Source organism: Eublepharis macularius, chromosome 11 (genome assembly GCF_028583425.1).
Source record: "Eublepharis macularius isolate TG4126 chromosome 11, MPM_Emac_v1.0, whole genome shotgun sequence".
Lineage (NCBI taxonomy): Eukaryota > Metazoa > Chordata > Lepidosauria > Squamata > Eublepharidae > Eublepharis > Eublepharis macularius.
The window spans coordinates 65,041,040-65,054,147 of record NC_072800.1 but is presented as its reverse complement, the minus strand read 5'-3'; the positions used below and the strand labels follow the sequence as shown (position 1 = coordinate 65,054,147).

At 48.4% G+C, this 13,108-nt stretch overlaps 1 protein-coding gene across 1 annotated transcript in view; it reads left to right on the top strand.

The window, feature by feature from the left end:
• The window catches only part of NMT2 (N-myristoyltransferase 2), a 45,113-nt gene that overhangs the window by 17,431 nt on the left and 14,574 nt on the right, over positions 1-13,108 (top strand). The window contains exon 3 of the mRNA XM_054991530.1: positions 12,246-12,390. Coding sequence (XP_054847505.1) covers positions 12,246-12,390 — 145 coding nt within the window. The remainder of the gene's footprint in view (positions 1-12,245; positions 12,391-13,108) is intronic.

Sequence of the window (13,108 nt, the reverse complement as noted above, 5' to 3'; positions counted from 1 at the left end):
GCCCCGACATTGTTGGCTGGTTCGCCTCCCAGATCGGCCCCTCCTGCTGAGGACGTCAGGAGTCTCCTGCACACCCCTTCGCCTCCTCGTACGCCTCCTCCGGTGGTTCCGGACGACTATGAATCGTTCCCTTGTTTTTCGGAACCGTTCCAGGAGTTTGAACGCTCCCTGCCATCTGCTCCGGTCCCGTCGGAGGTCTCCATTCCGGCGCAGCCAGTCTTGTCGGTTCCGGCGCCGTTTCACCGATCCGTTCCGGTGCCTGCTCCTCTACCTCCTTGGCAGCCTGTCCCGGGCTTTGGGAACGTGGCCTCCTGGCAAGATTTCGTGGCTTGGATCCAGCAGTCCGCCCCCTTCCTGCCTGGCCCATCGGCGCCCTTGACCTCGGTTCCGGTGCCGTCGACTCTGCCACTTGCTCCGCCTGCTGCTCGGCCGCATCGCCATCTTTCGGCTCCCGAGCCTTGTACCTCGGTTCCGACGGAGCGCCCTTCGGTTCCGACGCAAACCCCGGCGGTTTTCTCCAACTCCGAGGATGAAGAGGGCCTGGCGTCTCCATCAGAGTACTCCTCGGACGCGGCTTCCAACCCTTCCCCTGATGATGCTGTGGGGGAGCTCCGTTCGTCGTCTCCTAATGACGACTACAGAGTGTTCGCGGAGCAGCTGGTCCGGATGGCCGCGGCACTGGAGCTGGATGTCGCCTCTTCCACCTCAAAACCCAAGAGCAAGCTGCTGGAGCCGCTGTACTCTGGCTCTCCTGCCTCGGTGGCGTTCCCCCCTGTCGAGGATCTCGTCGACAATGCCCTCGCGCTCTGACAGACCCCTGCTTCCGTTCCGCCTACGGCCAAGAAGGTCGAGAAATATTATCGGCTCAAGCAGGAGGATTGCCCTTACCTCTTCACCCATCCGAAACCCTCTTCCATCGTGGCCGAGGAGGGTCAAGCTCGGTTCCGACGCGGTTCCTCTTCGGCTCCGTCGGATCGGGAGGGCAGAAAGCTAGATGGCATTGGTCGGAAGGTATATTCTTCGGCTTCCCTGGGGTTCCGTATCGCCAATTTCCAAGTGATAATGGGCTCCTACAATCTCTTCTTGTGGAAGCGACTATCCTCCTACCTCTCTGACCTTCCCGACGATCGCCGTGCCTTGGTCAAGGCTCTCCAGGCTGAGGCTTTCCGGTTGTCAAAGCAACAGATGACAGCTGGCAAGGACGCCGCCGACTCTGCTGCACGTGCGATGGCATCCTCCGTGCTCTTGCATCGGCACGCCTGGCTTCGATCTACGGCCCTGCCCCCCGAGAAGAAAGCCAAGGTCGAGGATTTCCCGTTTGAGGGTCCCCAGCTCTTCTCAGAGAAAACGGATGAGTCCCTTTCCCTCATGAAGAAGAACCAGCAGACGGCCAAGTCCCTCGGGGTTGCGCCTTCGGTTCCGCAGACGGGTCCGAGATATCGGTACGGCAGGTTCCGGTCCTATCAGTCACCCTACCAGCAGTTCCAACAGCGCCAAGGAAGGTTCTCCTCCGGTCAATCCTATGGCCACCGTTCCTACTCTGGCCAGCAGCGCCACTCTTCGAGACGCTCCGGCCGGTCCAAGGGACGACAGCAGCCTCCCTCGCCCAAGCCCTCGACTTCGGCGCAGAAGCCCACGGTCTTCTGACTAGACCAGGACGCTTCCCAGTTGGCCTGCAAGGACACTGTTAATATCTTGTTCTTGGACAGGCTACGGCCTTTCTTGCCCCGTTGGCGACTCATTACTACTGATACCTGGGTCCTCTCTATTGTGGCCCGTGGTTATAAGTTATCGTTTACCACTGCACCCCCTCTTTCGCACCCCCCTCGTTGTGCTTCTTGTTGTAATGTTGTGTTACAAAATAATGTTTTGGAGTTGGTTAACAAAGGTGCTGTCCGGGTGGTCGATGTCTCTGCTTCCCCTTGGGGATTTTATTCGAGATACTTTCTTGTGCATAAGAAAGATGGGGGGTCTCGTCCCATTTTGGACCTTCGGGCCCTTAATACTTACTTGAGGGTGGAAAAGTTTAGGATGCTTACTCTGTCACGAGTATTGGAACTCTTGGAGTCAGGCGTCTGGATGGCCATTTTGGATCTCAAAGACGCCTACTTCCACATTTCCATCTTTGAGGGCCACAGGAAATATCTCCGTTTTACCTGTGGAGGCGCTGTCTATGAGTACACAGCCTTGCCCTTTGGCCTGGCCTCGGCGCCCAGGGTGTTCACTAAATGTATGGCCACCGTGGTGGCACATTTACGGTCTAGTGGCTGTTTTGTCTATCAATATTTGGATGACTGGCTCCTGGTGGGTCCCTCCTCTGACTCCCTCCGGGCCTCTATCGCCCTCACCTTGTCCGTGCTAAACGGACTGGGGCTAGTGGTTAATTTGGGGAAGTCTGTTTTGTCCCCAGGTACGAGCATTAGGTTCATCGGGGTCCACTTTGACTCTCTGCTGGGCCGGGCTTATCTACCCCCGGACCGCTTGTGCAGGCTGTCCTGCCTGGCCCGCCACTTCGTGCATAACCGGTTCCAAACTGCCCTCCTGATTCAAACCTTGTTGGGCCTCATGGCCTCCTCCACAGGGGTGGTGTGTTTTGCACGCCTGCACATGAGGCCTCTGCAAAACTGGTTCGTTCGGGTTTTCAACCCTCTCGCTATGAGTCAACACCGTGGATTTTCCATCCCGAGGGTGATACAGCGGTCCTTGGTGTGGTGGACTGTCCCTGAGAATTTGTCCAGGGGTTGTCCTTTTGGTCCCTTCCTGCCGGAGGTCACCGTCTTTACGGACGCTTCCAATCTAGGTTGGGGAGGGCGTTGTGGACGCCTGTCTGCTCAGGGTGTTTGGTCCTCCCTTGAGGTAAACATGCACATTAACCTCTTAGAGCTTAGAGCGATCCGTTACTCCCTTGCTTCTTTTGCAGATGTCGTTCGGAACAAGAGGGTGCAGGTCCTGTCGGACAATACCACAGCCTGTTACTATCTCAACAAGCAGGGAGGAACGGTTTCGCTCAAGCTCTGCAAGGAAGCGACTACGCTCTGGAACTGGGCCATTACCAACAACGTCCTACCCAAGGCCGTTCATATTGCGGGGGAGAGCAACACAGCAGCAGACGCGCTGAGCAGAGTGTTTTTGCCCCAACACGAGTGGTCCCTCAACAGGGCTTACCTCCATGTGGTTTTCCGCATGTGGGGCACCCCGCTCGTCGACCTCTTCGCCACAGCCCGCAACACACAGGTTCCCCTGTTCTGCTCCCGGGCCGGGATTGGCCATCGTTCACTGGGGGATGCCTTCCAGATACCCTGGTCTCCAGGGCTCTTCTATGCCTTCCCGCCCTTCCCACTCCTTCACAAGGTCCTCTCCAGGATCAGAGCCTTCCGGACCCATTGTATCCTGATTGCCCCTCGGTGGCCTCGACAGGATTGGTTCCCCCTTTTACTCTCCCTGTCACAGGGGCGGTGTCTCCCGCTTCCACACGCCCCAGACCTGCTACTCAGGGACGGGGTGTGGCATCACGATGTGGCAGTGCTAAATCTGACTGCCTGGCTCCTCTGCGCCCCAGACTAGACCTCTCTGCTAGGGTGCTTAACGTGATCTTGAATGCCCGAAAACCGTCTACCAGGTTGTCCTACCAGAGGAAGTGGTCACGTTTCTCTAGGTGGTTAGCCCCCAAAGGGGTTTCCCCTTTCACTTGCCCGCTGCCTGTCATTCTGGACTACCTCCTGGACCTGTGCTCCCAAGGCCTGGCGTTCTCCAGTGTTAAGGTGCACATGGCTGCTATCTCTGCCTTCCATGAGCAGATTGATGGGAGGACTGTGTTTGCGCATTGGCTGTCCAAACAGTTCCTGAAGGGCCTACTGAAGTCCTTTCCTCCTAGGGCCCATCCTATTCCTCAGTGGAGCCTGACCCTGGTGCTCTCCCGTCTGATGCTCTCCCCTTTTGAGCCCCTGTCTACCTGTCCCTTGCCTCTGCTCACGCAAAAGGTGGCCTTTTTGGTTGCAGTCACTTCCTCCAGGCGGGTTGGGGAGTTGTCTGCTCTGAGGTGTGACCCCCCCTTCCTGCAGTTTTTCCCCGGTACGGTCATGCTCCACACTAGTATGCAGTTCCTGCCCAAGGTGGTTTCCAAATTTCACCTGCGTCAAAAGGTGGTCCTTCCTTCCTTTTTTCCTACACCCTCTTCCCCAGAGGAACATACTCTACACACATTGGATGTGAAACGTGCTTTATTGTTTTATTTACATCGCACCAAGTGTTTCAGGAAGTCTCCTGCCCTGTTTTTGTGTTACTCTGGCCCTCGCAAGGGCTCGCCAGCTTCTGCCCAGTCCATCTCTCGCTGGATTGTGTCTGCAATTAAACTTTGTTATCAGCAAGCTGGAGTCCGGTGCCCGTTGTTGATTACTGCTCATTCTACTCGAGCACAAGCTGCCTCTGCTGCCTTCCTGCGAGGAGTGCCACTCCAGGACGTCTGCCAAGCTGCAACGTGGTCTACCGCTGACACTTTCATTAAACATTATTCTGTAGACGTGAATGCACGCCGTGAATCTGCTGTTGGCACGGCTGTTCTGCATTCTTTGTTCACCTAGACACTCACACCCGCCCCCATTGGTGAGATGCTAGCTATTCTCCCAATGTGGGGCTGCACAGAAGGACGACAACGATAAACAGGGTTTCTCACCTGTAACTGTTGATCGTCGAGTCTCTTCTGTGCAGACACACATTCCCTCCCGCCTGCCCCGCTGTGAGTGCTTGGTTTACTCCATTGTTTCTCCGGCGGCTCAGGTGAACTGAGGGAATGCCGGGGACGTTCGGGTACTTGTACTTCAAAATTGGCGGGAACACCGGCGCGCATGCGCGGTGGGCCCGAACGTCCCCGTCACATTTCTAGAAGCTAAAAGAATCTTCTCCGCGGCTGGCCTGCGCCTGCGCAGTCCCAATGTGGGGCTGCACAGAAGAGACTCGACGATCAACAGTTACAGGTGAGAAACCCTGTTTTTTCTAGGCTTAGCAGTACATGATCAAGGTTATTGCATTTATATCCTACCCTTCCTCTGTAGAGCTGAGGTGGTGTACATGGTTCTCCTTTCCTCAGTTGTATCTTCACAACAGTCTTTTTGAGATAAGTTAGACCAAATGAGTGTGATAGCTCCAAAGTTACCATCACGTTTCATGGCAATGTGGGTTAGTGCTGCTCCCTCCAATCATCAGATTGGAGGGAGGTGTCCAGTGGGGTGATCTGGATGGAGGAGTAAACGGGCTACTCATTAAGTTTGCTGATGATACCAAATTGGGAGAAGTGGCAAACACCCAAGAAGATAAAAATTCAACAAGACCTGAATACTCTGGAGAAGTGGGCAGTTGTGAACAGGATGCAATTCAACATAGATAAGTGCACAGTATTACATCTGGGCCACAAAAATGTGAGGCACAAATACTGGATGGGGGATACACTTCTGGGTAGTAGTGATCTTGAGGTAAGAGGGGACTGTAAACTAAATATGAGCAGTCAGTGTGATGCGGTGGTAAAAAAAGGCAAACTCAGTCTTGGGTTGTATCAAAAGGGCCGTTGCATCGAAATTGCAGGAGGTCATAGCCCCTCTCTATACTGCCTTGGTCAGGCCGCACCTGGAGTATTGTGCGCAGTTCTGGAGGCGCCACTTCAAAAAGGATGTGGACAAAATTGAGAGGGTGCAGAAGAGAGTGACAAGGAAGATTAGGGGGCTGGAGACTGAGCCCTATGAGGAAAGGCTGAGGGCCTTGGGAATGTTTAGTTTGGAGAAGAGAATTGAGGGGGGACATGCTTGCTCTCTTTAAATATTTGAAAGGCTGTCATTTGGAGGAGGGCAAGGAGCTGTTCCAGTTGGCAGCAGAGTATAGGACCCGAAGCAACAGGCTTAAATTACATGCAGAAAGGTACCAGCTGGATATTAGGAAAAACTTTTTTACGGTCAGAGTAGTTCAAAGGTGGAATCAGCTGCCTAGGGAGGTGGTGAGCTCCCCTTCACTGGCAGTTTTCAAGAAGAGGCTGGATGAATATTTGTCAGGGATGCTTTAGGCTCATCCTGCATTGGGCAGGGGGTTGGACTAGAAGGTCTGTATGGGCCCTTCCACTTCTGTGATTGCTCTGGCGGGGGGTGGAATGTCTGCCTGCTATGCAAGTTTTTTAATTTTCTTCAGTTCACCTGTTTCAGTTCCTCTTCAGAAAGCTTGGATTTTCTATATCGGGTTTTAAAAGGATGACTTGTTCATCCCTGAAGAATGCCTGTCTGTTCTGATTGTCCTCTGTTTCCGCTGACATATAACAGACCTTTGGAAAATGAAGCACATTGCAGGATAAGACCCTGTGTAGAAGCAGCAGAACTTAACAAGCCATCACTTGGTCCTGTGGTCTTTGCTAGGTGTGCTGTGACATATCTGCAAAAGACCGAAGCTGTCTTTAATTCTGGGTTCTGCTATGAGCTCATTGCATAGTCTTTGCATTGCATTACTTTTGTCTCTTGATTTACCCCCACAGGACTGTTGTGAGGATGACAAATATGAATAGTTCAAGCTCTTTGCACAGTGCTGTGGAAATAATTATATATTGTCGGTCTGCCCACACAGAAAGGACTTGTTGGCTTTCTGTTAATCACAAAGCCTGAGCCCTGCTTTGCATGTCAGCAAAACTCTAGTCTGCCTTTGACCTATTGTGTTTTATATAGCATCTTTAAGTTATTTTTATTCCTTTTTACAAGCAATTGCAGCCTTTCATAAATTTTGATGTATTGAAATAAATTGTATACCTCAACCTCTCCTCTTGCTCCAGTTTTATACTAAAGTCAGTAATCCTACACTTACTTATTTTGGAAAGTTCCACTGCAGTCTCTGAGCCTTGCTTCCGAGCAGAGGGGTTTAGGTTGCCAGTCTGTCGTTTCCCATTTCATTCCCTTGGTGGTTGTCCTGTGTTTTTCGTAAGGCTGATGAGAAGTATCAGTAAAGTGTTGTCTCTGATGGAGCCGATCTTTCCCCTTCTGCAGATGCATCAAACCTATTTGGCATGCGGTTGACATGCTGTGATGATTATTTCTCATATTTGCATGAGTTTTCAGCTGATGGCTTTTTTATATGTAAAAATAATGCTTTTCAGAATCGGCCCTCAGCCCTATCAGTGCAAAATGCACTTTTAACATCCATCCTGTTTAAGGCTGAAGGCCAGTAGGGCTGGTTAAAGTCACGACAAGTCCCAAGACAAAGATCTGAACCTGTCCCTCCATTGTACCATCCTGACCCAAACATCACATGAAAGCAAATCACATTATTTGCTTGGCTCCATGGTGACAAGGGTCTGCCCTTCCTCTCGACAGCTAGTTCAGATTTCACAAATTGCTCCTGTGCCCAAGGGGTAAAGCAACATGGAAGAAGTGAAGTCTGATTTGGCACATCCTTAATGTACGTATGTATTTATGTATGTATGTATGTCATTTGTAGTCCACCTTTCTCACTGAGACTCAAGGCAGATTACATACATAGTGTGAGATTAGTACAATCAGTATCAAGGACATTTCCATACAGTGTCAAGGACATGCCCATAAACAATGTCATAGCATTTTACAAAGACATAGCATTAGCAAGGATCCAATAAAGAGTTGAAAAATTGCTGAAATAGAATGTAATCAGTTCTAGGACTGACATTAGACAACATGAAGCACAGGTAGTATATAGGAGTACATATTAAAAGCAACAGATAATATGCAAGGCGGCATACTGGTGAAGTCTTAAGGTCCCTAACTCATTAGCAAAGCATCTGAAATCCCCTCCCTACAATACTTCACTCCTATCTGAGTAAAAAGCCTTTTTGAATAGTTCGGTTTTGCATTGTTTGCAGAAAGCCAGGAGAGCGGGGGCTTTCTTGACCTCCTCAAGCAGGCCATTCCACAGGGTAGGGACCACCACAGAGAAAGCCTGTGTACGGGCTGCTGTTGATTTTGCCCATGTGCAGGCTGGCACCTGCACCTTCGGATGAGCGAAGCTGTCATGGAGGGATATAGGGAGGGAGGCGGTCCCGTAGGTATTCTGGACCAAGGCCATCAAGAGCTTTGTATGTAATAACAAATACCTTGAATTGAGCACAGTAACTGATAGGTAGCCAATGGAGTGACTGTAGGATGGAAATGATGTTCATGCTCCTGCTCGCTCCTGGTAAGTCGAGCTGCGGCATTTTGTACCAATTGGAGCCTCCTAGTTAACTTAGATGGGAGACCAATGTATAGTGCATTACAATAGTCAAGTTTTGATGTTAACATTGCATGGATCCAGGTGGCCAGGTCAGCCGTGTCGACATAAGCCATCTTCCAGGCTAGAGTGAGATTGTAGAAAGCATTTTTCCCAGCTACCTTAATTTGCTTTTCTAGTAGTAGCGCTGGATCCAGTATAACCCCTAGGCTCTTAACTGAGTCTTTCAAGGGCCAGACAAACTCCATTGAAAGTGGGGAGTACAATGTCTTTCAAGATACTGCCTTCCCAAAAAGCATCACTTCAGTCTTGTTATTTTTCAGCCATTTCACCCTGGCTGTCCTTCAGCGATCTAAGATGTCTACTGCATGCTGTGGGGATCTGGATAGTGGGATACAGAGTTGGATGTCATCTGCATATATTGATGGCATCCCTCTCTGTAGCTGCGAATGTAGTTACTTGCATAAAAACACCTCTGTGTTGGAGAAACAGGGCCAGGTTTTGTGTGGTGATCTGAGCTGAATCCAAAATGCCCTTAATTCAGAAGGTCACATGAGCATCTAGGATGGGACACTTAGCACTCCATATTTGACCCCAGAAAATGGTAAAATATCACTTTAAATGGGGATAGTGGTGAAATATCCTGTCTGGCACCCCTGCCCTGAGATCTTTAATGTCCGTCCTTAAAGTGTCCGCACGACCCTGGAAGCTGGTATGCAAGACCCACATGATGCTGGGGAAATCACTGGTCTGTTCCTTTTTTGGAGGGAACATTCATATAAACCCACCCCCCCCCCTCGCTTTCTGCCATATGGTCTAACAGGAAGCTTGTTGGCCCCATTCAGCCACCTTGATCAGCTATGAATGCTTTTAACTCCTTTCTGCTTTCTTACTACAATGCCCCTGTTTGCTTATTTGTGTGTGTTTAGAAAGAAACTTTTGAAAATCGGATATTTATCTCTGATTCACTGTGGCAGTCCTACCCACCCCCATGAGCTTCATTCTACCCATCCCCATGTACTTCATTCGCCTGGAAGGATTGGTTGCTTGCCTTGTAGAGACAGGAATTCCCCGAGTTCTCTCCTCAGTCAGGAAAGAGATTTTCCTTTCATTTGCAGGTTGCTGCAAGTTGTGCTTAGATCACCTTATATCTGTACATGTGCAGGATGGCTTCAGTGAGAATTGTCTTTCCCTTCCATTTACAATCACCACTTGTGGCATTTGCAATGATTGTGTTTTCTGACTTCCACAATCATGTGAAAAAGCAGGGGGAGGCTTCTGTGTCTAGAGACATATCAGATTCCTAGTTCTTAATGCGCTGGAGTTGGTCGTTCAAGTGTGAGCTTGATCTTGGGTTGTCTTAAATTCAAACCCATCCTATGCTTAGTTCAGTACCCTCTCATAGCGGTAAGTGAGAACAAGAGAGAGTCTCCAGCACAGCATTTAACATCTATTGAAGGAGGCAGTATTTTTACTATGATCATTTTGAAGTATTCACTGTTGATGTTTTCTGACGTTTAGTTTTTACTTTGCTCCATTGTGTGCTGGGTTGTGTACAAAAAAGGAGAAGTGATATACTTTCGGACCAAGAGGTTTAAAATAAAGCAAGGATAGGTCTGCCAGTGAGACAGTTCAGATTTTAGCCTTGCATCCCGCTGAAGGGAGAGTGGGTGGCAAGTTCAGGGAGCCATCCTTGTAGGTGGGTTAGTGGGAGGGCAGCTGCCTGGGCATCCCAAGTCATCTCTGTAAATAGCTGCTTCAGCCTTGCTTTATAATGGAGCCATTGGCTGTATCTTTTCTGATCAGGAACTGTGTCTGAGTTTAATAATGCCGGTTCCTGTCCTTAGTGTTGCAGGCATACTACTTAAAAACTGAAGTTTGGGCTCATGACATGAGCACAGGCTGATGAAAGCAGAGCAGTGATTTGAGCAAACTGGTCCTTATTCCTGTAATCCTGGGCACCAACATCTGACTCCTGCGTCTTTAGGAGACACTGCACTTGGGATCTCCCACCCACCCAACCCCTATTATTGCTGTGATAGAGAGATCTGGTGGCTTTACATGGGGATATTTTCTTAGAACAAAGTTTTTAAATACTACAATGGCACATTACATTGGGGGAGTGGGGGAAGCATAGCCAACTCAGATTTCAATCTCTGGGCAACTTGGTGGCAACTAATCCTAAAGTGCCCCGCGAAATGTTCTCTTACTGCAAGAGATTGATCTGCTCTTTGCCCACCAGGCCCTATAAAGTTAAATGCCATGCATTTTGCTTTGTAGAGCATATTTATGTGCACTTCAGAGAGGCAAACTAGTTTTTTTGGGGGGGGGGGGATTCAGGTGGATAACATGTCTCTTACTTGGCTTCTTTTGAAATACAGTTGTACAGGCTGTTTTCTTCAAAATGTACAAGCCAGCTGGGAGGGAGAGATGGAAAACTGAATGCAACAGTGAGAGGAGGGATCCTATTCTCGTTGGTGTATTCTGATCACACACTACTTATACCTTCAAAGTGTTTACTTGAGAGACGGCAGCACTTGTGTCTGCCTAAGTAATAGCCCCAGACTTGGCTAGCCGTCCTCTGATGAAAGACAGCTCATTGCAATTATGCTAGTTGTCATCTTATTGTTACTTGATACTTTCCAGAGCAGAGCCCTACCACAGAAGGAGGGTTCCAGAACGCTTCAGCAACTTGGGTACCAGATGCTAGGCCCAGTTGTTACAGTCATCAGTGGTGTAGACATCTGGATTCTTGCACAAAAGAGTGCTCAGGACTGTAGTTGTAATAAAGTACTAGTCAGGTGATGAGCCTGTCCAGAGAACTGCAAACATTGCTGAAGATTGTGGGCCCAGCTGTGTACTGTTCTCACTCTGTTTTTCAGACTGAAGAGTGACAGTGCAAGACCACTTCGCTGGGAGTAAGCCCCCTTGAACAGACCTTAGGATTGCTCTCTGAATCTTTCAAGTTCTTAGGCAAGGCAGAGGAAGTGCACACCAGAGAGCCTTCCCTTTCTGCCCCCTGCAGGCTAATGCTCTGTGGGCTTCACTCTGAAGCCACTGTCAACTCTGATCCCTTGTTAGCCAGGCTCATAGGCTAAATCAAGCTCTTTCAGCTTGTCCCACCTGCCTAGCAGAGTTTTTTTACACACTTCCTCTGTATTGCCATTTGAACTTTGTCCAGTTTAAGCAGCTGGAGGAGAAAAGCGTGGAAAGGATCTCCCTGCCCACTGTATTGGTATGTTACACCTTGTGCCACAATACATATATTACAAATATTGCATTTAGGGCAGGTTTAGATGCAAATAAACTGTTTTTGTAATTTCATAAAGTAGAAAAGCTTGATAAAAGCAGTTAAAAATAAAGTGTGGGAGAGGAGGAACTCTCCATAACTTGGAGGCGGAGGAGATGAAAACTTCTCAAATTATCTAGGGGAAGCATTAAGTGTTATGGTAGACTTTGAACTATGGCTGACAATGGCAGCCCCTATGCCCATTTTTTCCCTTTCCATTCCTGAAACGTCTAGTGAGCACATTATGTGACATCCCTGCTCTGTTTTTGGCTGCTGCCAGTGGGGAAACCCACAGTGTGATGATGTCCTGTAATGCATTCATGAGACATCACAGGAAGGGAGTGTTACAGAAAAAGCAGGGGCCTGAGAAGGCACAAGGCCAAGAGAGGCTTGGGGAAGAAGGAGTTGTCCAGAAGAGGAAGACTAAGAGGAAAATGACAAATTAGCTGCTAACTTGATTCTGTTGTCAGAAATAAATTTCTAGTGATCTGTTTAAAAAATGAAGTGCAAATGTTGGCCCTAACCTCTCTGGTTTTTGTATTTTAAAGCTACCTTTTCTATGAGGAGGGAAGGGGGGAATTCTTGAGGCTGATGGCTAGAAAATATAATAGACTTCTAAATGGTACCTTTTAATATCTAGGTGTGGTAGATGTGTAACCACCCCCCAAAATAAAGCTTAGCTGAAACAGGAGAGGAATGTCAGTGTTGGCAACCAACAAGTTTCTCTTTGTCCTTCCACCTGTCTCTGCAGAATCCAGCCATTCCAATGCAGAAGCTACAAGATATTCAGAGAGCCATGGAGTTGCTCTCGGCATGCCAAGGGCCAGCAAAGAACATTGATGAGGCAACCAAACGTAAATACCAGTTCTGGGATACACAGCCGGTACCCAAGCTTAGTAAGTTCATAATAATGGGGCCCAGATATGAAAGCTGTATTAAGGAGAATCTGTGTTTAGGCCTATTTATGCATTTGAAACAAAATCTACTGTAGGTAGCTCTTTGAGTGAATGAAGTGATTTTAATAAGGTCATTGTTATACACAGCATTTTAAATAGCAGCATAAGCAAAAATGAGAACTCGCTGCCCCAAGAAGTTCACAATTGACACTTTGACAGTAGAGGAGGTAATAAAGAGAGGGAAACAATGGGAAAGCGAAAGGGTGAAGTTAACCACTGATGAATTTTGAAACAGTTGATCCTGTTAACTAAACATAATTTGACATGTAAAAAGAGTTGGAATAGCATGGAACATGCCTGGAATATTTTACTGAGTTAACATAAATGTGGGCAAACATTTCAGAAATATTCATGGAATGACCCTATGTAGTCCATTTCAGATCTTACCTATTTTCCCGTATTCATTGTTTTTCTTTGCCCATACACAGCTGGATTGTTTTGTGATAGAAGCATAGCTAGTTTGATTTTTGAAATGTAAAGTAAAAATAAATAATGAGAAGTAATGCAGAGCTTATTTAATTACATTTGTATTATTCGTTAACTGCATATTTTAAAGATAAAGCGTTGGATCCAGGTTATATTTTTCATCATCGTGACAATTTTCCTGCCTCCTTCTTTCAATTGCAGTCCACTGATCTCGCATCATATCCTGCTTCTG